This window comes from Lissotriton vulgaris, chromosome 2_2 (genome assembly GCF_964263255.1).
Source record: "Lissotriton vulgaris chromosome 2_2, aLisVul1.2, whole genome shotgun sequence".
Lineage (NCBI taxonomy): Eukaryota > Metazoa > Chordata > Amphibia > Caudata > Salamandridae > Lissotriton > Lissotriton vulgaris.
Window position 1 is genome coordinate 129,681,449 of NC_141688.1, and position 25,863 is coordinate 129,707,311.

General features: G+C 44.7%; 1 protein-coding gene across 1 annotated transcript in view; it reads right to left on the reverse strand.

Moving 5' to 3' along the window:
- Positions 1-3,527: 3,527 nt before the first annotated feature.
- RAB8B (RAB8B, member RAS oncogene family) overlaps positions 3,528-25,863 on the reverse strand; it is a 207,615-nt gene continuing 185,279 nt past the window's right edge. Inside the window, exon 8 of the mRNA XM_086959445.1 lies at positions 3,528-6,967. Coding sequence (XP_086815571.1) covers positions 6,875-6,967 — 93 coding nt within the window. The 3' untranslated portion in view covers positions 3,528-6,874. The remainder of the gene's footprint in view (positions 6,968-25,863) is intronic.

Genomic DNA, 25,863 nt, shown 5'->3' on the forward strand with positions numbered 1-25,863 from the left:
AGTGTTTTCTGACGAAAGTTTAACAGTTCGAAAACTTATCACACAACTGTCCCACAATACAATGAAAGGGCCTTTCACATATGACGACAGAAATGCAGAGGAGCATTGTATATGTTAATGACACTAATAGATTTTATTTATTTATGAAGCACATGCATACCTAAAGGCTTTATGGCACTGAAATTTTGACTAAAGGAACAATCCCAACTTAGTTAAATTTCAAGGTCAGCAATCTCTTCCCAAAGGTTAGTCGATCAGGTGAGGTAGTAAATTAATGTATTTAGTTTCCTGTCTCAGTCCAAATCTTATGGAAGCATACACATACAAGAGTGCCATCAACAACCTAAGTTCCATGCTAGGGGTAGTGCTAACATTAATCAAAAAACATCTGGGACTGCAGCTCGACCTGTCTTGCTCACCATAAGACCAATGAACCACTTCAACACTGTTGTTAAGCCAACACAGGTGTCCTGTAGTCATAAAGCAAACTTTAGGAAGTAATCTGCCAATTGTGCTCTGTGAACAATGAAGGTTGCACAGGATGGTATATGATAGATCCAAGTACAGGCTTTTACAATAGTCCAATCTTGAGAGTGCCATGAGCCGTGCTACTTAAGATTGTTCCGTTTTCCCTGGGCATGGTAGAAGACAAGAGTTTGAGGAGAAAAAAACGAAGTTTCACCATAAAAAATATTTCCACTCTGAAATATCAGCCCTGATCTACTAGGTCTCCAAACTAATCCACCAACAATCAGTGCTGGTTCTGAGGAGGCAAATAAAAGCTGAGGCTAGAAGTTCAGGACCAAAAATGTATCCCCACGAGCATGAATTTTTATATTACTGCCTTTCAACTTCAGAAAATTAAACTGCACCAATTCTGCCACTGCCTCAGGAGATTGTTTCAGCATAAGAAGGGTTCAAATAACCCTTTCTTCTCTCAGTCTGGGCACCATAATTATTAGTCAGAAATGAGAATCCAAAATTATAAACCAGTTTGGCTAAAGAGATCACATATGTGTTATATATTACTAGGCTAAGCAAGGTGACTTGTAAGGGCCCAGGTAATCTTCCTTACACCATCATCACCATGTCAAGCTACATGGGACAGATCTGATTGCTATCAACGTCAGCTGCTGAGAATGATCAGTCAAACCAGGGGAGATCCAATGGAGGGGCGAATCTTCACAGTCAGCTTACATAAGGCAGGAGAGGAAATAGTCTACTGATGTGAGATCTGTGCTTCTTAATATCATAATCTGCATGGTATGCATGAAGTAACTCTGTAAAAGCATGTTGAGCACAATGTGTTAAGGCAAGCAATAACTGAAAATAACATACTTGAATGCACAGTAAAAATCAAAGACCGCACCTACTGACAAAATCCAGAGCCCTTGTTTAATAAGTATTTTTTTATTTATATTAGACACACATTGCTGTAAAAAAGATAACATGGAATAAACTTTTTTTTTACATAGAATTAGTGAATTATTAGATAGACAAGGTGTCACAACACAGGGCGAATGTATTTGTAGGAGCACTGCACCATGGGAATTAAGAGCACCAAGACCAGATATTTATAAACATAGGAGAAGAGTTGTGTTTGAAATCTGCATTTATTTTCCTTCAATTTAATGTTTCAATGACCAAGATAGTACTTTGAATGAAAATCATTGTAGCTGCAAGAAGAGTGTAATGTGAAAGATAACCCAAAAAATATTGCGATTCACTTAAACTAGATTTGCTGATGATGTTCATCTAGGGATCCAAAACAAAGTTACTGGCTATGCATTTTGATCAAATAAAGTGAGATTACTCCAAAATGTTCGACTATTTTACATTGGCAATCACATCCACTGTAACATAAATGCTATTTAATTGGAAGGTAATAATACTGAAGCAATATTTTTATAGCACATCAATCATCGTGCTATAAAACATTTGTGTATGTTAAACTTCTACAAGTCAAAGGCAAGAGAAACCTTTTCAATTTTTAGTATTTCCTTCTCCAGTCTCCAAGATGCAATCTGTCAATGCAGGTTCCGGTTTATATTGAATTCTGCTCTCAAAGTGCATCTTAGGTCATACCTCAGAGATCATACTAAAAATGTAACATCCAACATACAAAGCCACAGTTCTCTACCCATTAAAGTGCTCTAAATGTGGTTACAAAATGGCAATTATCTTACAAAACAGAATACATTATGAAATTTAGGTGTACAACAGTCATTTTAATTCAGGGACTAAGTGGCGCATGAAGTTACAAGTGCACTGCAGTTTGTGCCAAAGCTTTTTAAAATACAGACTAAATCAGATTGTAGAAGAACGCCATATTTTCATTATTCACACGGAATATGTCAGTCCAAGTACAATCACATCACATAAGAAATGTGATGGATTCAGAGAACACGTCTTTCAAAGTAGAGACCTAATGTTAAGCAGTTTAGGTGCCCATTTTAAATGAAATGTTATTGTTTATTAGTAAGACCTTCCCTGATGTATTCCAGAAAGAGTCTTAAAACATTTGAAATGTGATTTGGCTAACGAGGTTTGTGGGCCTACCACTAAAAAAACAAAAAAACATGGTCTTAAAGTGCATGAAGTGGGCAGAACACCTTTCCAAAACGCACATCTTTATTTGCAATGTCCTTGCCATGGAATGCACATTATGGAAGTCATTTAAGAGTAGAAGTCATTAGCTTCATAATGGGGTACACAGTGAACTCTAAAATATCTTGTAAACTGATACCAGTACTGCGTCCTGGAGGAGAGTTGCTCAAGTAAGGTTTTGTTTGATAAAAGTTCATTCAACACTGGATAGAGTTGAAAAGAACTATATATATATATATATATATATATATATATATATATATATATATATATATATATATATATATATATATATATATATATATATATATATATATATATATATATATTCTCCTGCAAGCACAACAGGACCCCTTTGGATATTTCAGATCAATGGATTTTTTTTTACAAGTTTTTTATAGGCATGCCCTGCTTAGCAGTATGCTGTCAACCAAGTTGGGACGATGGAATAAACAAGTGAGGGAAACTAACATTACTTGAGGTGTCAGCAGAATACATACCTGGAGCAATTTTAATACATAAAGCACTTTTGTCTGGGCTCTATACCATTTGGGACTCGGCCTATGCAGTCTGAAAGGTTAAACTGGCAGTAGCAATGTATCCCAGTCAATTACATTTTCAATTATATAAAAATAAAAAAATAAAAATAAGTCTTCCAGGAAATACCCAACTTGATCTCCCCTATCTCTTGGGGGAACTATTGTTTGTACATGCACAAAAATCTATTGAACACTGCAGAATCGGCTGCATTTTCAACAGGTCACACTTCTGGAAATTAGAAACCAAATATTACAAATAAAAGATAACGTTTAGCCGACCAGCAAAACTGTCAAGTTGTAGATCGCTTCCATCGCCTATGAATCATAAAAGCAAATGAAAAATATAATGTAGTCCAAAAATGACAACTGATGAAAGCAATGCTCCTGAAACACAATGCTACAGTTTTAATACAATTATCGAAAGAAATGCTAAATGCTTGACTTTCAAAAAAAAGCTAGTTACAAAATCATTTAACATTTTTAAAATAATACATTTAATATAATATGTAACCAATAACTAATAGTGGGTATTTGCCAAGGTTTTTGCTTTGCACATTTTAGATGTCCTATGGAGTTACCCAATGCATATATACAATGTAACATAGTTAAGAGTAAGAAAATACCAAGGGTTTCTTTTGTACAACAGAGCAGGTTACCCCCAGTTTGCTGCTGCTTAAAAAAACATTTTGTTGAACCACCTAAAGACTCATTCCATGGGAGGTTCAAGGAGACGAATTAATAAAGTATACCGAAAAAAAAGGCAAAAAATAAAATAAAAAAAAGATAATAAGATAAGAAGCGTATAAAAACACTAAGCACAAAATGATCACATTTTGGTTTTGAAAACAAGCCCTGAGATAAAAAAAAATCAATTAAGACCGACGTTAAGAGAAAAATTACTAAACATATATAATGTATAGTGGTTTGTAAACACCCTAGGTCATCATACAAGCATGTAATGGCTCAGCTCATTCCCAAAAACGAAGCCACAGAGAGAGTAGTTCACACAGGTACATTTAAAAGGCTGTCATTGATTACTGCTTCTTGTTACTTTATGAAATATTAAGAAGAACCAACTGTATGGTTTTAATCAAAACACAGGGTTGTTGCATATGAGCAAGACTTTGGATCTCACATGCACATTTGCTCGCTCATGTTCTTTTGCCATAATATCAGCCAAAACATATTCATTAATGCCATTTCATTTTTTAATGAAAGATGAACCAAATATATTTGGTTTCAGATACAGGATTACCATCGGGGAAATAAATCTACGGCCGTGAGTTGTAGTTAAAGTGATGCCGATTCCTAACATACTTAAGTCTATCTGTTTAGAAAGAATATGGCTAAAAGATTACTCAACCAGAAAATCAAAATATCAACTCAAGTAATTCTTATTGCAACTTCGAAGCATAAAGCAAAAGCATAAACATTCTGCATAGCAAGAACGGAGTCACACTAAGAAGGCCAAGAACTAAAGTAGTGAAATTCTAGACCAAATGCATGTTCACTTGTGAGAGTCCATGCCCAGCAACAAGTTCCTTCAATTGTTGACTTGCCAAAGATAGACATCCTTTCAAGCACTCCTTTAGACCAACATGAAGGGCATGCTTACATTTTATAAGCTCCATTCACAGGACACTATCAACTCTCATAAGGTGAATCGCCGGTAATGTGGTAGAACACCTGAGTGTCCAGTAACCACAGCAGCTATATATCTCACCTGAAAGGCTACACTTTATTGGAAGATCAGACATCAGACCTTTTGTGATTTCTAGATATTTATCAGTTATTTTGTTAACAGATTATTTTCCTAACTTGAGACAAGAAAAAGCAGACAACCGCTCTACTACAGTTGCTCCTCCAAACCTAAAAAACAATGAGAATGTCATTTTTTTAATAGGTTGTAGCCTATGTGTTGCACTTGCACAGAAACAATATATCCTGCAGCCCACAGCATGGCTCGAGGTGATCACCATGTGTATGCAGAATATGAAATCTTGCTGGAATGCTCGTCAAAGACAGACAGTGAATTTTACTTAACATATTAGACTAAAGAAACCAGCGCAATAGGTCAGATCGCTCTGACGTATATGCTGCAAAAATTCTCAATCATCTGCACCTGAATAAAACAGTGATTAACATGGTGTTAACCTCCACCTAAAACTAATCAGCTAGCATAGATTAGTAAAATTCTCTTATGTGAAAAGGTTCCAGATCATGTCTTTTTGTACTGTTCAAAGTCATTATGTACCTCTTTTTATACGCATATATAAATGTTTAACTGTTAACAAAACCTTCTTTCAAGTATGCTAAAGGTTTCCCAAACAACTATGTGGCATAAATGCTGAAATATCTGGCAGTGCTGAAAATCAGTTGGGTTCAACAGTGGTCAGCAACCAACAAAGGAAGGTTACCCAGAATTAGATATTCCCACCAACGTAACAGAAATCAGACACTTAACTTAAAATGCTAGCAAACACAGCATGGCAGTGTTTACCAAGTCATCGGCCCAGTATCGAAATGTAGGAAAATGGACATCTTACCCTGAAAAGCTGTTTATATTCCACAATCAATTGCCAACTGTACTTGAAGTGATACTACATGTAACTGACACATGCAGATTTGAACTCTGTCTCCTATGAACCTCTGCTTGAATATTAATAGTCTCAACTTCAGGTTTGATTGTGTTGAGAGGCATGGGCGTGGTGATACCTTGCATGGATAACTTCTGCACGAACCGTCTTCAAGTATCATGTTTTATATACAATGAAGCTGGAAATTGCAATGGTGGCAGCAACATATGCAAGCCAGAAGGAATCCAGTGGGCACGTTTGGCGTCTCAACCATGGTAAACTACTTGTGTAAGCATAATACCAGCAATAGCTATTGCCTACATAGAACCTTCCAACGTTGTTTCATTAAGAAGCAGAGATGTGATTAAAAATGTATAAAGCATCATTAGCAATGCAAATAAAGACAAATGAAACACATTGAGAAAAACAGTACAGAAACTCCAAAATACTAGAAAAAGATTTAGAATAAAAAATAGGAAAGAAAACATCTGTTGACCGAGTGGTTCGTCTTAATTTGGTATGAACTATTACTGTGCCAACCAGGTCTTTAAACGCACAGTTCTAGCATTCTGAAGCATATTAAAAAAAAGAAATTCCCTTTTAACACTGATCTTAAGAAGTGCTAATCGCGAATGTCTTCTGTATAATGTCACCATCAACAATTTTACCATCCCTGTATGAAAGCAGACTTCAATCCCAAGAAACTAGTTTGCTTGTTAACCTCTTAATTGATCAAACAAAATACACAGACTTGTAAACACGATTTTAAGTAATAGTTAAAGACAAAAAGGACTGTGTAAACAATAAGACTGTGATGCAACAGGCATTAAAAGGCTAAAAACGGATGTGCAAAGTTAAATCATAGCAGCGTTGAAAACAAGCAGCAAAGCAGAAAAATTGAAAAAAACATTAAGACTTCAGCATGTCTCCACTTCATTGTTTTCACTTCTGCGAGAAGGAGCCAGAAAGACCAACTGGCCTTGGGGGCTGAAACTCCACATCGGCATTGGACGGTTTGTTGGACTTGGCTCAAGTTCAATAGAGCTCTCCACAGCAGCACGACAGTCTGGGTTCTGAGGCACTGCAACCCCTGTGCTTCAAAGAAGCAGAGAAAGGGTCTTCTAAGTGAGCTGTAGTCTATGGTTTGCTTCATCAAAGCAGCACGCAACGAAAAAAGCTGCTCTTCTTTGAACGGTTTTCTGTGATTTTCACTGGCCCGCCTCCACCGGGCGAAACACTGTCGTTCTGAAACAATTGCAACACAAGAGGTTTATTAACATTTGAGGCTTCTTTTCAACAGAATGTACACCAACTACATGAAGCAAGTACCCATTAGCTCAAACTATTATGGAGCACAAATAAGCAACATCAGATCATCTAAATCAGACCATCTAATTGACATTAGTTTAAGCCTTTTTAAAATATTTGCTGTTGTAAAAAAAAGGGGATGTTCAGGGATGCAATTTGTATACCACAATATCTGGGTCCATTCTGGGCTGCACATTAAGGGTACATTTTCTTCATGTCCGAATCACAATAGAAGTTTGAAAAAGACAAAATGTAGAAGGGTGGAGTATTTTTTAAGTACGATCACGGAGGTCATCCTTGGTGTGCGATACATATTTTTCAGCGCAGGACAGTTTAGCTGCTACTGTTGGAATATACTGAACCACCAATGTAGAGGGCTATAACTGCTCATGGGGATAGCTCGCAGAGTGTTCATTTTGTGAAGTAAATGCAATATAAAGCTCATCATGCAAACTTAAGTACTTAGTGAGAAAAGGAAACATTACTTACTCTCAGCAAGTGTCTTCTACGGGTTTGTGCCTAATCCGAACATCTATGCCTAGTTCGGATACAATTTACACATTTTCGAAAATGAACCTCATAGTAGAACTAGCATAGCAGCTTTGTGAAAAATGGATCCTGACGTACTTTTTAAATTATTTGCAATGGGTCAGAGATTTTGTAAAGAGTTTTATCGTGTGGGTGGATTTTAAGAAAGCTCCAAGGTTTAAATTGCTGGCTAATTGCCGGCTTCGTGCTACTTGTGAAGGCAATATTCCAATGGCAAGTGCCCCAGAATCATGAAAAACACTAATCAGCATTATGAATTATATAGACCTAGAGAGACACCGAAGGGCTGGCTACAAATTACCATTTACGTCTTGAGCGGTCACTTGAAATAAAAGCACATAACTGATCACTTCAGTAATTTTTTATATCTCCTTTGTGGACCTTGGGATGAATATAACAAAAGACCAGGTCAAGTCACCAGATGATTACCCTTTATTTATGTTGCTTCCCTAGTTCTGTAATCTGCGAAAACAGTTGTTTCTCGACCCAATAAGTGAGAGCAAACAAACCTTTTAACCCTCTTTTTAGACTAGTCAGGCTCTCCACGATCGCATGGTCACATCTGGACCAATTTATTTCATCTTTTTTGATAAGCTAACTTCATTGAGTTTTAGGCCAGACGGGTTGGCAGAGATGAACATATGGCCCACATGTAATATTACAGAATGGAGTATACAGTTTGTACAGGGTAAGGACATTCAATCAGTATATAACAGTAAACACGAAGAATATCTACAAGTAAAAATCCATGTTTAGTTAAGCTGACCAAACCATTTCCTACACACCCGTCTATGCTTTTGGGGACAACCACGGGCTTCGAAAACCACACGTTCCTGTTGCATACACCTATCTATACCCCCCCCCCCGGACAGGGATGGGGAATTAGGGGACATCTATCGTACAGCAAAGTCTCGCTTCGCCACGAGTAGGGCTGTGTCTAGGAACGCCTTTCCGGCTTTCGTACCCCAAGAGCACACAAATACCCCAAGGAGAATCAATTTTGGGGGGTGGAGGGGGGCCGGTTTGAGTAAGCTCCAATTCCTGCACTTCCGACAAATCTCAGGTCACCTTGGTCATGGACTGATGCACCATTGCACAGATCCAACCCATATTATAGAAATCTGCTGGATCAACTCCACATCGAGGATAGGCCATGGTGTGGCGCAGGCATTCCCCGATATAGGAGAGTTGGACAGAGATATGCTAAGTAAAGATAGTAGGTTTAAACGAGCCATAATCGGGAAGAGAAGGGACGTTTACAGGGGTATCCGCCAATTTTCATCCTGTACAGAGACCTCCCAGCGGGTTCTAAAATGGTCTAATAAGCCAGGGAAGTGGATAATGAGCGTGCAGAAGATCTGAGAAATTCCTCCACAGCCCACATTTCCCATGAGCAACTTAGCTTTGTAGAAGATTGAACTCCAGGAGAGCATTGGTGGATGGGCAATGAATGTGGACAGACTGCATGAGTTTGCGAGATTTATAAATGTGGTTATGTGCGAGGCTATATGTCTGTCGAAGATCCTGGAAGGAGAGTACGTGCGTCCCGGACCATACATCTCCCAATTCAGTGATATCATTAAGATCCCAGGAGTAAAAACCGCAAAGTACTGTCACCTCTCTCAACCAGGTCTGTGCCAAAGTGGAAACTGATGCCTAAATTTGTTCTCCCACTGTGCATGTTAAAGGGCAGTTCTCCATGCAGAGAAGAGCGAGCGAGCGCGAGCGAGCGCGAGAGAGCGCGAGAGAGAGAGCGAGAGAGAGAGCGAGAGAGAGAGCGAGAGAGAGAGCGAGAGAGAGAGAGAGAGAGCGAGAGAGAGAGCGAGAGAGAGAGCGAGAGAGAGCGAGAGAGAGAGCGAGAGAGAGAGCGAGAGAGAGCGAGAGAGAGAGCGAGAGAGAGAGCGAGAGAGAGAGCGAGCGAGAGAGAGCGAGAGAGAGAGAGAGAGAGAGCGAGAGAGAGAGCGAGAGAGAGCGAGAGAGAGCGAGAGAGAGCGAGAGAGAGCGAGCGCGAACGAGCGCGAACGAGCGCGAGAGAGACACACACACACACACACTAGGGACCCATAGAGCATGGTCTGCAGATGGAAAAAGCCCAGCAATTAAAGTTACAGGCGATAAGCGGGATCAGACCATATCCCGTTAAAGCTGTCAAAGGACAAGAAGGTGAGAGGACAGATAGTAAAGATGAAGGTTGGTCATTCCCAGGCCACCATTTTAGGGGCCCGTTGACCGTGCTCTAAAGCCATACGCGGCCGTAAACCCCGCCACAGAAATGTTTTTGCAGCACTGTCTAGTGCATGGAACCACGTACGGGGCAGGTGAAGTGGCAAATTCTGGAAAACAAAGAAACTGTGGGAGGATTATCATTTTGTAGAGGGCAATGCACCTCAGGACAATGAGGGAGAGAGTCTGCCATTTAATGAGGTCTGACTTGGCTTTCCGAACCGGAGGTAGGAGATGAAGGGCCCAGGCGAGTTCTGGATGTAAGGCGGCCCATATGGCCAAGATTTAAAGCTAAGCCTGCGGAGAGGAATAGTCGCCTGCCAATCGAGGCAATCTCTAGACAGCGCCAGGTGGACCAGCACAGATTGAGAGAGGTTGATCTGAAGAAAAGAGTCTCTTTTGAAATTTTCAAGCAATTGGAGACATTAGAGCCCACCCACAGCCGGGTTTCCAAGATATAACAGTAAGTCATCAGTGTACTGAGCATCGAAATCCAATTGCCCCTCACTCCAAAATCAGCCAGTATATTGGAGATCTATGCTGATAAGCTGGGCCAGAGGCTCTATCGCTAAGGCCACAAGGAGAGGAGGCAGGGGCGCAGCCCTATATCGTCCCACGTTCTGTGGTAAAGGTGTCGGAAAGAATCCAATTAACCCAGACCCTGGCAGTAGGGTTTAAATAGAGGACCTGAACCATGCACCGGAATGGCAGTCTGAGGCCAGCACGAGTCAGCATCAATTGTAAGTAGTCCCAATCCACTGTGTTGAAAATCTTCTTGAAGTCAATAAGGATCCAGGCTAGATCTGGAGGCAAACGGTGACGGCCGTCCAGGGCCACGTGAAGCTGATGGATACAGTGTCTCATGCTACAGGATGACAAAGCTGCACTGGTTCTGAACCAACCCAGTCAGGACTTGTTTGAGCAAGTTAGCCAATATTGTCGCAAATATTTTCACCTCGCACTTGAGGAGCATTATCCGGCGATCATCTGCGCACGTTGTAGAAGGAGGCTGTGTCCTAGGTATTATTACTATGGTAGCCACATACAACTTCAGCAGCAAACCTCCTTATATTAAGACAAAAGATCAGGAGTAGGTGTTTCCCATAATGTAATATATTCCAGATGAAAGCCTCCCGGGCACGGAGTCTTCCCCAGACGTCATACCGGACAGTGCCTCTGCAATCTCCTCTGCTGTAAAGGGTTCTCCAACAGATCGGAGTCAGAGGAAGACAGCCTAGGGAGAGGGACCGAGTCGAGAAAGGAACCGGACATGGCTACGTTGCTGCCCACTGGTTTGAAGTATAATGTGTGATAGTATTGGGCAATGTTTGGGCTAACTCGGGAAGAGATTGCCGAGAATGATCAGAGTCGTTCATAATCTTGGGGACAATCCTGTTGGCTTGTTGACGGGAGACCACCAATAAAGTAGTTTCAAGTTTTTGTCTCCCCAGTTGTAAATACTTGCTGTAATAGCCCACTGGAGGTGTTTGGCTGCTTCAATGGAGTGAAGACGAATTACTTTGTTGAGGAGACCTAACTGCAGAGAAAGAGCTGCCTGTGTGTTAGACTGACTGTTGCTCCAGGCGAAGGGCAGATGCCTCTAACTGGGTAATAAGAGCAGAGCAGTCACGCTCCTGGGCTCTAAAATAACTCTTGGCAAAGACTCGTAGTGTCACCTTACAGGCGACCTATAGGGTTCCTACTTATGTAACCGATCCTTCATTATTATAGAAATAAGCACGTTCAGACCAGTGTGAGTGGACAAGGTTTTTATCCTGAGACACCAGGCATTTAGCCACCACATGGGGCTCAATCCCGATGGTGGGAGTCCAAGATGAAGAAGGGCACGTAGAGAGTGAGTGTGGTAAGCCGCTGATGTAGGTGTTACTTACTGAAGTCAGGGGTGCCAGGATCTTCATGCATTACAGACCCAAAGTAGTGGTCCAATCAGTGAGACGACGAGCGTCGACCCACCGGTAGGTTGGGGGGTGGGGGGTGGTTCCAGTACTTTCTAGATTAGGGTCACCCCCTATTACAGTTAGTTAAGCCCCTCTGGAAGACATAAAAGAAGGCGTGATGGGTCCTGAAGACAGGAGGGCAAAGAAGTGGGAGGCACAAATACATACCAGCAAGATCACCCATCTCTCCAAGGCAACAAAATAACCCTGCGGATTACGTGTCACAGGAGTGACTACAAGAGGAAAGGAACGGCGTAGAAGGATAGTAAACCCTCTGGCTCCCCAGGATCTGGTACACAATTTTAATTCAGTGTCCATAAGACAAAAAAACTTTAGGGTGGGGCCAAATGTTTTTCATGTCAATCCATGGGTTGCCTGTTTTCTTCATTTCATTTTTTTTTTTTACATAAAGAACATACTCTTGAGCTATTGGACAGAAAAAGACAACATAAGTCTGGTCTTGAGGTGTAGTGAATTGTGAGCTTTGACACAGACACAAAGGTAAATTGGTGTGACCTGTGGGCAGATTCCTAGACTTCGAACCTTATGAATAGATAGAGGGCAACCACACAAAGGAGGGGATGGAAGGGTTGTGGAGGAATCTGCGGCTAGATGGAGTCCTACGAGAAATTGTCACCAAAGGTAACGTTCTTCTGATAGATTTGAGATTTTTTGTTTTAGATTTATAAAGCGCAGCGAATGCCCGAAGGCATCTTGGCGCTGAAGGACTCAGAGGGGCGTGCATGAGAGGGGTGTGCAGAAGTATAATTAGAGGTCTGCTAGAAATTACCATGTTTTTACAGATTTCCTAAATGATTTGAGATTCGGGCTGTTTTTAATCGTTAGTGGAAGATTCCACGATTTTGCAGATCTTAGCAAGAAGCTCTTTCCTCCCCACCTGCCTGCTTAAACCTGGGGACTTGCAGCAGTTTTAGCTGTGCAGATCTCAGGTTCCTGGACGGCACATAGGTTTTTATGCGTGACCTCAGGTAAAAAGGGCCCCTTCCTTGGAGCGCCTTAAACGTGATACACAGTGACTTAAAGATTATTCTTTTCCTTACCGGCAACCAGTGCAGAACTCCTTTGCTGGTATATTGATTTATGTTTGGGAATGTCCAAAATCAGTCTAGCTGCTACATTCTGCAGACGTTGGAGCTTTTTCAGATGTGTTTGGATCCCCATGTAAAGGGCATTGCCATGATCTAGCCTAGAGATAGCGAGGGCAGTCACCAATGTTTTTAGAACCTCAGGGGGGATAAAGGAACGAATCCCTCTAATCATTTTTAGTATGGCCCAGAAACTTGCGTAAGAGTTTATCTGGCTGTCAAAGGTCAGTCGACAGTCAAAGGTCACCCCTACATTTTTTGCCTTTAAGACTGGTGTTGGGCACTCACCCAGCTCTGTTGGCCACCATTTCGGGGACCAAACCGGAGGAATAGCTCCCAACAGCAGTACTTCGGTCTTACCACTGTTGAGTTTTAAACAATTGGATTGCATCCAGATGTTGACATGGGACACACAGTTGTTAAAACGGTCGGCAGTCTCATCCTCATTGTTAGTTATTGATATGATCACTTGCGTATAGTCTGCATCGTCTGCATAAGATATTACAGAAAACCCAAACTGTCTAATCAATGCGGCCAAAGAGGCAATGTAGACATTAAAAAGCATAGGGCTCAGGGACGAGCTCTGCGGCACTCCGCATTGCAGATCGAAAGTTTGGGAGCTGGTTCCGCCTAATTGAACTCTGAAGGATCTTCCGATGATATAGACTTCTAGCCACAGATTCTTCACCATCAAAATGCCCCTCCCTTACTATCCAGATAACAGTGCTCCATGAACGTACAGAAGGACATTAAAATAGCCGCTTGGCATTAGTCTAGGTTATGACCTCTGCATGCTAACTTAGTGGTCGCAGCTTTGGCCCTGGTAGAATGAGAATGTAGTCCTTCCAGAGGATGCTTTTTAGCCAATGCGTAGCAATTCTTAATACAGAGCACAATACAGCGGGAGATGGCTCTCTTCCACACAGCCTTGTCTTGTTTTTGCTCCAGAGAAACCTACAAAGACATGATTGTCCACCTGGGGCTGTACTACAGATAGTGCCCCATGGATGCATCAGCCATGTGCACCTGCTATTTGCTCCCCTAGGACACTATGGTATTACAGAAGGGGCTGCAGACACTTATGTATAATCTGTACAGTGGTGGCTGGTGACATTTGAAAGTGGTGAGGCGTAAACTTTGTCTCAGTGCACAGTGAAAAATAGAGTGGGTAAATGGTGCATTTTCAAGCAAATTTGAGAAGCAAGGTTAATAAAGCAATTGTGATAGTGCAGTTATTACATTAATAAAGGGGTGTTAGGGGGAGGAGCTACGCGGGCATCCAAGATGGTTGCGTGAGCAGAGAGCTCCCGAGACCCGCGCCGCCCTTCTTCGTCTATCCTACACCTATCCTGATCATTTCGACGGGCTCTTGAAGCACTATCCTTACTGATGCTGACGATCCTTTTTTGGTCGAAATCGGACCTTGGGGACCATTTTTTCGTCGTCTTCAACTTTCTGGCCTGCCCACGGGCGCGGCCGGCGACTCGGCTGCCCACTGTGGCCGACTCGCAACTCAACAACAACGGCTGCCTGGCATCTGGCCCACCGGAGGTGTACTACTTTCGCTTTCGGTTTCCTGCCTCATTGTCTTTGTCTCCACCTACTCTGCCCTCGCCTGCAGCCCCACGGTCCACACTTTCCATCATTAGACTGGCAAGGAAGCCGCGATACTCCCTCTTGAATTGCACGTCCGAGTTTCTGGATTTTTCCTCCGTCTCACAGCTTCCCCTAGCCACTTGGCCCACATCGGAGGCGACATGGCGACAAAAGCTGAGGCCGAAAAACGCAGGAAGGCTGCAACCCGGAGGGGGTCGATCCAGTCCAATATGATCGAACGCTACACCCAGCCGAGAGGCTCCCCCGGTGTTACAAGCGTGGGCGCTGAAGGACCTCAAACGGATATGCCGTCTTCTTCGGAAGTATCGCTTCAGGATCTGTTGGCTGCCATCTCTGGACTTAAGGCCGATATGAGTCAGCAATACGAGGCCATCGTGTCCAAAATAGACACGGTGGCGGTGGATGTTACTCTTATTCGGGCCGATTTAGCCAAAACAAATGAGCGGGTGAAGGCATTAGATCTTAAGGCGTCGAGTCTGGTGACGGACATGGCGGAGGCACAGTCTGAGATTGGGAATCTGCGTGCCTCTCACGATCTGCTGCTCAAGCGTATGGAGGACTATGACAACAGGGCCAGGCGGAACACCATACGCCTAGTCGGAGTGCCGGAATGTGACGGCGCTGCCTCGATCGACTTATTGGTCGAGGAACTTATCGTTGCCAAACTTGCTCCGGTTGGACTCAGTAAGTTCTTTGCCGTGGAGCGCGCCTATCGTTTTCCAGGAGGACAAGTGAAACCAGGAGGCCCGCCGAGGCCTATCATTGCAAGACTGTTTCACTAGCGAGACAGAGACGCTATCCTCCAGGCCGCCCGTAAACACGGCCCGTTGAAGTATGACGACAACTCTGTCTCCATCTATCCTGATTTCACTCCCCAAGTGCAGCGACAACGATCAGGGTTCCTTGGGGTTAAGCGTCGCCTGAGAGAACGGGGACTGAAGTACGCCATGTTGTTTCCAGCCCGACTACGGATTGAATTTAGAGAACGTGCATACTTTTTTGATCAACCGGAGCGTGCTGCCGACTGGTTGGACTCGTTGCCGACTGATGACTCTGGGAGCGGAGGCCCTGGTGGTGCGGAAGGTGGTGCAACGGCCCAGGAGTAATATGGGGCCCCGGAGGTCCGGACTGAGACTACGTATTGTACTGAGTAAATTAACTGTGTGCTTTATGGTTCTGCCCGTGGCGGTGCGGGAACGGGTGATTTCTCCCTTCCTCCTCGGGGGGTTCTTTGTGTAGATAAGATGGGGCGACAGGCACACTGCAGTTGGGGGTGGCTTTTTAGTCAGCAGGGGTGCAGGGAGGGGGGTGTTGTAACGGGTTTCTGTTGGGGGGTTGGTTCTTGGGGACTTGGTTGTGTTTTTTTAGTTTGTTATGTATCTGTTTTCATGGTATTTCACAGTCTGCAGTCACTCCGAACTTGGGGTTGTGGAGGGGGAGGGGGGTGGAATGTAGTTGTCGTAATGGGGGGGGGTGAATTGCGGGTTCTTTCTTGGAACGTAAACGGGTTGGGTGATAGGATCAAGCGGGGCATTGTACTACAGTTTTTGAGGCGCCATGCCCCTGATGTTGTGTTCTTACAGGAGACCCACTTAATTGGAAATGCTTGTAAAGCCCTCGACCGCCGGGGCTATCGCCTGGTTGCACATGCTGGTTTCACTTCTGGGTCCCGGGGCGTGGGTATCATGGTGAAGTCTTCCCTTGCTCTCGCTATTGACGAGATTATCCTTGACGACCGTGGGCGGTACGCTGCTGTTTCCGGGAGGTGGGAGGGTAAACAGATTGTGCTTGTTGTTGTCTATATTCCCCCAGGACTGCAGGCTACCACCTATGCCGATCTTGGCAGGACTCTCCTTGGTCTTCCGGATGGACTGTTAATCCTGGGCGGGGACTTCAATTCTGTGATGTCTGGTGAATGTGATAGACTTCCCCCTAGGGTCCTGCTTCCGTCCCAGATGTGGCTCAGTGAGATGGCTGACACTTTTGGCTTAGTGGATGTTTGGCGCTCATTACACCCCGCACTCCAGCACTACACTTTTCACTCTGGCGCGCATGGCAGCCTCTCCCGTATCGATTATTTCTTTATGTTAGCCTCTACTCTGTCCACCGTTCGGGAGGTACGACATCTTCCCCGGGGTATTTCGGATCATTCCCCCTTGCTGCTTAGGATTACTGTGGGTGGTCTACTTGGCAATAGGGTCCCCCCGATTCCTCCCTGGCATTTCCGAAGCCCCCGGCTCCGTTCAGATTTGGTTAAGGCAATTGATTGCTACTTCAACGAGAATGTGGGCTCGGTCACTTCCCCCACTGTCCTTTGGGAGGCCTTCAAGACGGTTATCAGGGGTTCTGCCCTATCACTCATTGCTGCAGAGCGTAGGGTAAAGAGGGAGGCTGTTCTGGCTCTTGAAACTGAGATTACTGCGCTTGAAAGTGAGTTGGGTGGGAATGACACGCCTGCATTGTTGCACACTCTGGAATTAAAACAAGCTGACTATAAAGCTTGTGTCACGGATGCTGCTAAACTGATGCGATCGAATCAATTAGGCCGACTGTATGATGTGGGCGACAAGGCTAGCAAGCTTCTGGCGTGGCTGGATAAGGCTGAGCGAGCGAGTCGTGTTGTGCCGGTCATTGTTCGCGAGTCTGGTGAGAGTGTCTCTGATCCTGGTGAAATTGTGGATTGCTTTGTGGACCACTTCCGGAAGGTGTATACACCCGTTAGTGATCGGGATGAGGCCGATTCCAGACTACTATTGCGAGACATTGCCCTGCCTACTGTTTCGGATGAGGATGGACTTGTCTTGGAGGCCCCTTTCACCGTTGATGAGATTGCCCTTGCTATTCGATCCTTGCGCTCGGGAAAGGCGATGGGCCCAAATGGACTGCCCATTGAACTCTACAAACTTTGTCCGGACAAGATGGCCGCCCACCTGCGCCACATGTTTCTCGAGGCGGTTGAGGCTGGCAGCCTCCCCCTCGAGCAGCGCCTTGCCACCATAGTGGTCATCTATAAGGACGGCAAGCCTCGTGACCGTTGCGCCTCATACCGCCCCATCTCTCTCCTTAACGCGGAACCCAAAATCCTTGCTAAGGTTCTAGCCAATCGGCTGCTTAAGGTGATTTGCGACCTGATCCACCCGGATCAATCCGGTTTCATCCCGCACAGGAACACTGCCCTTAATCTGCGTAGGCTCCACAGTGTTCTCGCGAGAGCTCCAATTCTCGCAGAGCCGTCTGTGGTTGCCTCCTTGGATGCCACAATGGCTTTTGACACTATCGAATGGCCCTATCTTTGGGCGGCCCTCGCTAAATTTGGCTTTGGCCCTAATTTCATTGCTTGGGTCAAGCTCCTTTACGAACAGCCATTGGCTCAGGTCGTGGTAAATGGTAGATGCTCTGATCCCTTCCCTTTAGGCCGTGGTACGCGCCAGGGCTGTCCGCTTTCCCCGCTTCTATTCGCGTTGGCGCTGGAGCCCCTTGCCGCGTGGCTTCGGTGGGAACCCTCCATTAAGGGGATCAGATGGTCTCCAGACCTCGAGGATCGTGTCTCCTTATACGCGGATGATATCCTTCTTTATCTTACATCCCCTCAAAAGTCGCTTAACGTTCTCTTCGACGTTCTCACGTCTTTCGGAAAGAACTCGGGACTAGTCATCAACTGGACTAAGTCCTGTGTCTATGTCATAGCCGGGACTCTGCCGCCTCTACCTCGCAGGTTCCCCATACTGGTAGCGACCGACGGCTTTAAGTATTTGGGGATTTACGTCTCCATGTCCTCTTCTGTCCGCTATTAGCGGAACTTGTATGCTCCGCTCCGTAGACTCAAGCAAGACGTTCGACGGTGGCGTGAATTGCCCTTATCCCCACTGGGCCGAGCAGCACTCTTCAAAATGATGTCGCTCCCCGATTTCTCTACGCCCTGCAGAATTTTTTCGACCCTGTCCCTGCTCGCTACTTCCGTGAGGTTGAGAGTTTGCAGCGACAATTGATCTGGGATGGCCGTGCCCGCATTGCTCTGTCCAAGCTCACTCTCTCATGGTATGATGGTGGTATCGCGTTGCCGGATATTCGACGATACTACTGGGCCTCTCACCTGAGCGCCATCAACCATGCGACGTACGCCCCGGAACCTGCTCCTGCTTTTGCCCTGGATAAATTATGGTTACCCGGAGGCAACTTTCAGAGGGCTCTGTATTCTAAGGCACCCTTCCGACTCCTCACGGGCCCGACGAAATGTGCGGTGCGGGCATGGAGGGATGCCACTGTGGCCACGGGCTGGGGTGGTAGGCTAACGCGTATGACGCCACTGTATGATTCGGATCGGTTGGGCAATCTGTGGAAGACGAAAGGATTTGAGAAGTGGGACATGATTGGGATCAGTACGGTGGAGGATCTATGGGCACGGGGCGCGGTCAAATCCTTCGAGTTATTGAAACTGGAATACCGGCTTGACGATAGAGAGCACTTCCGGTACATGCAGGTGCGGCATGCCTTGTCCTCCGTCTTTCCATCTGGTACCGACATACCGCAGTCCTCCCCTTTGGAGGATCGGGTTCTAGACGGCCATGTACCCGATAGCACTATCTCCTTGATATACAAAAAGCTTGTCAACAACAGGGCTGATCAACTTGAGAAGCTTCGCGCTTCCTGGACGGCTGACGGACTTGAACTAGACGACGAGGACTGGCAGTCAGCTGTATCCTCCCCTAAGGAGGTGGCTATTCCGGCTCGGCTTCGCTTTGTCCAGTTGAAGATCCTCCACCGTGTGTATCTGGCTGGAATGCGTCTGGTGCGAATGGGTTTGGTTTCGGATGGACGATGTAGGCGGGGGTGTGGGATGGATGGTACCTTCCTTCATGTTCTGTGGGAATGCCCGATGATTGCAGCTTTTTGGTCTAGAGTGCATGATGTCATGGGTCGTGTCACCGGGATCCCACTCCTTCCTGAAGCGCGACGTTGTCTGTTAAATGTGTGGGAACCGTCTGATTGTAATGCTGCCCAGACACTTTGGGTTACCCTGGGCAACATGGTCGCAAAGAGAGATATAGCGCAGCTTTGGGGCTCCCCTAGATTACCATTGCTCAGTGCCTGGAAAGAGAACATGGACTGGTGCATGTTTAGGGAAAAAACTGTGTATGAGGCGCGGGGGCGTCCAAAGAAATGGTCCAGGGTCTGGGCTCAGTGGAATTCGTATCGTGGAGAGATTTGCTCTCCTCCACTGGACTATGAGGTTCCTCTCCCCTCTTCCCCATGATTTACGTTCCTCCTCCAATTTCTACCACACGCTTTGTTCTCCTCTCGTACTCGCCCCCCCCTCGCCATACGTCCTTCTTTACTTGTTCACCTTCCCCCCCCCACCTCCAGCAACCCGTGCCACTATAATACCATGTGTTTGTGTGTTGTTGTTTCTTTCGACAAAAACATAAAATTAAACCTTTCTTATCCTATTTATATGGTGCTATGTTCTATCCGATAATATAGACTCGAGAGATTGCTTTAACAACGTACTGTCTCCTAATCTACTTTTTAATTCTCCTGCTTATGTCATAGCGGCCGGCCCCGCGGGGTTGTAGGCAGACGCTGTGTATTGTGTATTTATAAATAAAGGTTTTAAAAAATAAAAAAAATAAAAAATAAATAAATAAAGGGGTGTTATATAAAATGTAGATAGAAAGGTTTCTGAAGCTAGGCCTTGCCAGTGCCACGCATCTCTGAGCAATATACACACTGTGTGCCAGCATGGCTTAGCGTCAGGAACATTTCTATTGTTATGTTTTGGAAGCTATGCCCAGTGCTGGCACTCAGTGTGTATGCTTCTCAGAGGTGCATCACGCGTGGCAGGGCATGTAACTTCAGAGTGAGAAACATTTTCTGCACTAGTCTGCGTTCTAGCTCTATAAACACTAACACTCTTTGAAGTACAGAGTGAGTCACTCTGCACTTCAAATAGTGTCGGTGTTTAGAGTGGGAAGTTGTACCACTAGAAACATGACAAAATACTTTACAGTATTCAGTGCACTCTAGTGCTGTGACAGAGCTTCGACTAGGCCCCTCTCGTCCTGGGCAGTACCCCACTGATAGCTTTTCAGCCAGTTCTGCTGCCTCATCTAAGAAATATGGAGCGCAGCCAGGAATGACTTATGTCTTTGACCTTTCCAAGGGCTAAATCAAATGCCACACCACATGCCGCTTTTCTACACACCTCCAACATCGCGCTCCAGGAAAAGCATTCCACTACAATCTACATTTATCAGAAATATTATAAATATCGCGATTGCAAGTAAAACCAGTACTTCCAGAGCTGCTTAGAAGGGAATTTTCTTCTTGCCAATAGCTTGCACATTTTGTAATTCTGTCTGTCCTTGTGAGAAGCCCTAGCTGTCATTGATAGAAAAGCCTTTATGTATATCACAGTAAATGAAAAATAAAACTGTAATAAGGGCCCTACAAATAGCACACATTTTCCATGAGTGCTCCCATGGATTTTTAAAACTTACTGGAAAAACTCCTACATTTATAATGTTCAAACACATCAAGACGTTTTTGAAATCTTGAAAATAATGCATTTTCTTTAAGACTCAGTTTTTTTGTTCAAATAGAACAACCATTGACCACAATTATTCTATTTTAAGTGTGTGATAGTAGCTCCACATCTAAATGCTTTGAAAAAATGCATTAAAAAGAGAAAAATTGTATAAATGAGGAATTACGCATCTGCCGTCCAGCCTTCTGCCTTCTTCTCTGTCCTGCTCATTCCCGCCCCTTAGTAAGATGTGTTATAACAGTAGAATGTTAGCAGCTCAACAGCGTGGCATGTGGTAAAATCTTGACTGTGTAGACAAACAAACATTCAGCAACAGTTTGTTCTTCCCTGTTTAATGTCGAACATTGTGCTCCCTATGCATGGAACAATGTAATATCCACAGCCGTGCTGCCACAACCTATGCTGGGTATTAACCTCTACTACTATCGTAGGACGTCACCTGTAGCTCAGGTGCATAGTTCTCCCTCAAGAGCCTGTACTTGCACCGCAATCGCAGAACCAACGAGGCAGCACAGTTTTGTTATAGAGACGTGCTCAGCAGTGGCGGCTGGTGTAGTTTGAAAGTGGTGAGGCGTAGATCAATTAATTACATTCGACGTGTGAGCTTAGTGAGTGAACATGACTTTTCCAAGTCCCCAAAACAGTATAAAACTTGGTGTAAAATGATTCATTTTCTAGTACAATTTCTATAACAAACAATAAATGTTGTTACAGGCATTTCTAAAGGAAAATTCATAAACTACCACATACTATTTCTAGTTTGTCAATCAAATTTTACCTGCCCATGGGTGTGATCACCAGGCAAGAGTGTTTGGGACCTTCCCCTTTAGGGTGAAATGTGAAGAAGACCGAGAAACGCATCTAATGGCAGAATTGCTCAATGTGAAATAGGGAAACCTGGGCCAATCCCATTGTTCCCACTTGTCCAAATTGTGTGATCCCAGAGAATGGACTTATTTCTGCCTCTGCCTCCTTGTCCTTTATCATCACATCTGAGAGCACTTAGACATACTTCAGTTCAAGATGTGCACTATTCGAAAATCTCTTGTGCTAGAGACTATACTGTTGCTTCATGTTTGATAACAATCTAGGTGACATATAAGGTCCACCTGATAATTGACTTGTCTCAATTTATTACTGGAATCGTCATTTGTGAGATAGGGGTCATGAATGTTTTATATTTGAAAATAGCCATCTTGTGGCCGAATTACACTCTGTGAAACCAGGAAATCTGGCATCAATCCCAGCTTCCTTTCTTAACCAAATTGTGTCTTTCAAGGCAATTGCCTTATTTGACTACCTCTGTGCCCTTTTATCATTACATTGTGTAATCCTAGGCAATTGCCTTATTTCCATGCCCCTCTTTATCCTTTATCACATCAAATCAAATGTGATCATAAATGATAAAGAGGCACAGTGAAATACACCAATTGCTTAGGATCGAGCGGTGAAGCCGTGATTGATAAAGCACTTTAAAATTAAAATAAATATTTCAAGCTGTACTAAAACGGTTATAGCAGTTTCTAATAAACCACAATGTTCTCCCATCTCTGATCGCAACAGGGGCCACATAGAAGATGAAAATGATAAATCGCCGCTCTCGTTTTTCACTGGCATGTCATCCTGAAAGTGTGTTTCAGGGCAAAAATGACATGTTTAGAAACGATCACTAATAATAAATGTCACTCTAATGCACTTAAGTTAAATGCTTTTGCATGTTAACTACAGTATTTAATTAACACGCAGAAGCATTTCGCTTTAATGCATTACATTGTTACACTGCTTCAGAATGTTAAAGAAATACTACATTTTATGATTGGAAGTCAGCGCCCCTTTCAACACTACTCTGCCAGTTAAAACATGCACCTCTCAACATCCTTCAACAATTACTGACATATTCAGACCTTAAGGGGGAGGGGTGAATCATCACCTTGAGCAGTACCTGTGCTTTACGATTGTGATACAGCCTACGGTGCACTTGCCTCAGACCCCTTAAGTTACGGGCTCCCATCCCTGCTACCAACTACCTGCCAGAATCTGTCATCAAACGGGAACCTGTAGGCAGGTATGGATGTGCTTTTCTTGGAGCAAACTATCCATGAGCGCTGCCAGGAAAACTGCTAACCTATATGCAGGGCACATAGCGTGTTCAAACGGCTTGGTGCTCAGCCCGTGTCAGGTAATAATACTTCCTCGCTTTTAGCTGGTCTGCTTCAGACCTAGACATTCAACGTGAGGAACGAAGATTCTGAAATAGGAACAGCTGACATAATCAAGAAGAAGTAGTTTCTGTCCTGTAACTCCAGTTCTGTAGTAGGGGCATCTCTGTTATAGTCATAATCTAGTGAATAGTCCCGCCCATGTGCGTGGACCCCGGAGCAATCAAAAATAATCTCTTAAAGTGTCGAAAAAAATGCAGAACTGCACAGACACTTAGAAGAGAATTTAAAGTCAGATAATGCAGCCTATAACCAGGCTACACTGTCCAGTACTTCAACTAGAAATTCCACCAAAAATCCACAAACAGCAAAGCCTGTCCATATTTCCCTTGCCTTAGCAGCAAAAACCCTCTGGAATGAGAGAGAGGAAGACATGGACAGACAAGCCCCATAGGCTGCCATTATGTGGCTCAAAACAGGATACTGTGCCTTTAAGAGAACTTTCCAGAAATTCACAGTATCCCAGAATGCACTGCAGGTCCCTTTTAACCTCATAGATGCTATTAAACATTCCTCCCCAGTGCTGCGCTGTCCATTGGAACTAGTGCTGAATGGACGTCCAATGGTCGTGCGCAGCACTGGGGAGGTAGTGCTGCCGTCGGCCAATGCACCGAGGCAGCACTTAAGGGGTTACTTTCAGTTCTTTTTGAAGGCGTAACACGCCAGACCTGTAGCATTCCTTACATGAATATCTTTCTCCACCGGGAAGGAGGGCGGGCGCTTATGACTATAACAGATACCTCTACTACAGAACTGGAGTTACAAGACAGAAACTACTCCTTCTGTAGTAGGGGATCTGTGTATAGTCATAATCTAGTGAATAGAATGGCAAGCCCATCCCCACACCAAAGCGGCGGTGGAGAAAAGAAATTAACACCACTATTGTGCGAACAAATTCCGCAGCGAAGCCTGTCCAACCTGAGCATCTGCCCTGGCATCAGTGTCCAGACAGTAATGCTTAGCAAAGGTATGAACCGACTTCCAAGTGGCGGCTTTGCATATTTCTGCAATAGGAACATTACGGAGCAAAGCCGTCGTGGCAGCCTCGCCCCTGGTGAAATGAGCCTTAGGTTTACCTCCCAAGGTCTTATTAGCTTTCTGGTAACACAGTTGTATGCAGGACACAATCCACCTAGAGATGGACTGCTTAGAGGTAGTAAGACCCGTCCTGACTGATCCATAATTGATGAACAATTGGTCTGACCTACGAATAGCTTTGGTCTTATCCTGATAAAATTTCAACACCCTCCTAACATCCAGGGAATGTAAGGACCTTTCCGCTGGAGATGAAGGATTCTGAAAAAATGTAGGCAAAGTTATGGTCTGGTTGACATGAAAATCAGAAATAACATTGGGAAGAAATTTAGGGTGAGTACGCATAACAACCTTAGCAGCATGAAATACAGTATAAGGTTCTTGGCAACACAACGCCTGAATTTCACTCACCCTGCGGGCTGATGTAATGGCCACGAGGAACGCCACCTTCCAGGACAGGTGCTGCAACGAAGCCTTATGAATAGGTTCAAAAGGCTCCTTCAATCTGGACAGCACCACATTCAATTCCCATGAAGGCGAAGGAAGCCTGACAGGAGGGAACACTTTCTTCAAGCCTTCCAAAAAGCCTTTGATCACTGGGATCTGGAAGAAAGAAGTCTGTGAAGGGCTTTTCCTGTAGGCAGTCAATGCAGCGAGATGAACCTTAATGGAATGAACATTAAGGTCAGACCGTGCCAAATGTAGAAGGTAAGGAAGGATGACATCTTCCTTGCACGTCGTCGGGTCAAAGTTCTTGGACGCACACCAGATACGAAACCTCTTCCACCTGTAAGCATGGGATGTCCGAGTGGAAGGCCGCTTTGACTCCTTCAGTATGTCCATGCAATCTTCGGGCAGATTCAAGTGGCCATATTGCACTATCTCAGGAGCCATGCCGCCAAACTCAAAGACCAGAGGTTGAGGTGCAACATCTGCCCCCCGAACTTCGAGAGAAGGTCCGGCCTGCACGGCAGCCGTATGTGCGGAAGGAGAGACCGGTGAAGCAGGTCTGTGAACCACCACTGCCTGGGCCATTCCAGGGCAATCAGGATCATCCGTGCCCTGGACTGGGACAGCTTGATCAGCACCGCTGGAATCAGGGAAATGGGTGGAAAAGCGTACAGAAAGCTGTTCGACCAGTTGATACATAGCACATTCCCCAGCGTCCCTTGCTGGTAGTACCTGGAGGCGAAGTCTCGGCATTTGCTGTTTTCGGCGGTGGCGAACAGATCTACGTCTGGGGTCCCCCACCTTTCGAAGACTTCTCCTAGTACTTCGTCGTTTATGACCCATTCATGGTTTTCCTGAATCAGTCTGCTCAGTGCCCCTGCCTGAACATTCTGCACACCTGGTAGATGGGTAGCAGTTATCGTCAATCCTCTGGCCAGAAGCCAGTGCCAGATTGTCTGCGCCACCTGAGACAGGGTCCGTCTGTACAAGCAGAGAGTTGGTCTGGAAGGACGGATAAAAGGCCTTCAGTGCCAAGTGAACAGCTCTGAGTTCCAGGAAATTTATGTGATACGTGGACTCCATCGGAGACCACGTTCCTTGAATCTGTAAGTCTCCCGAATGCGCTCCCCAG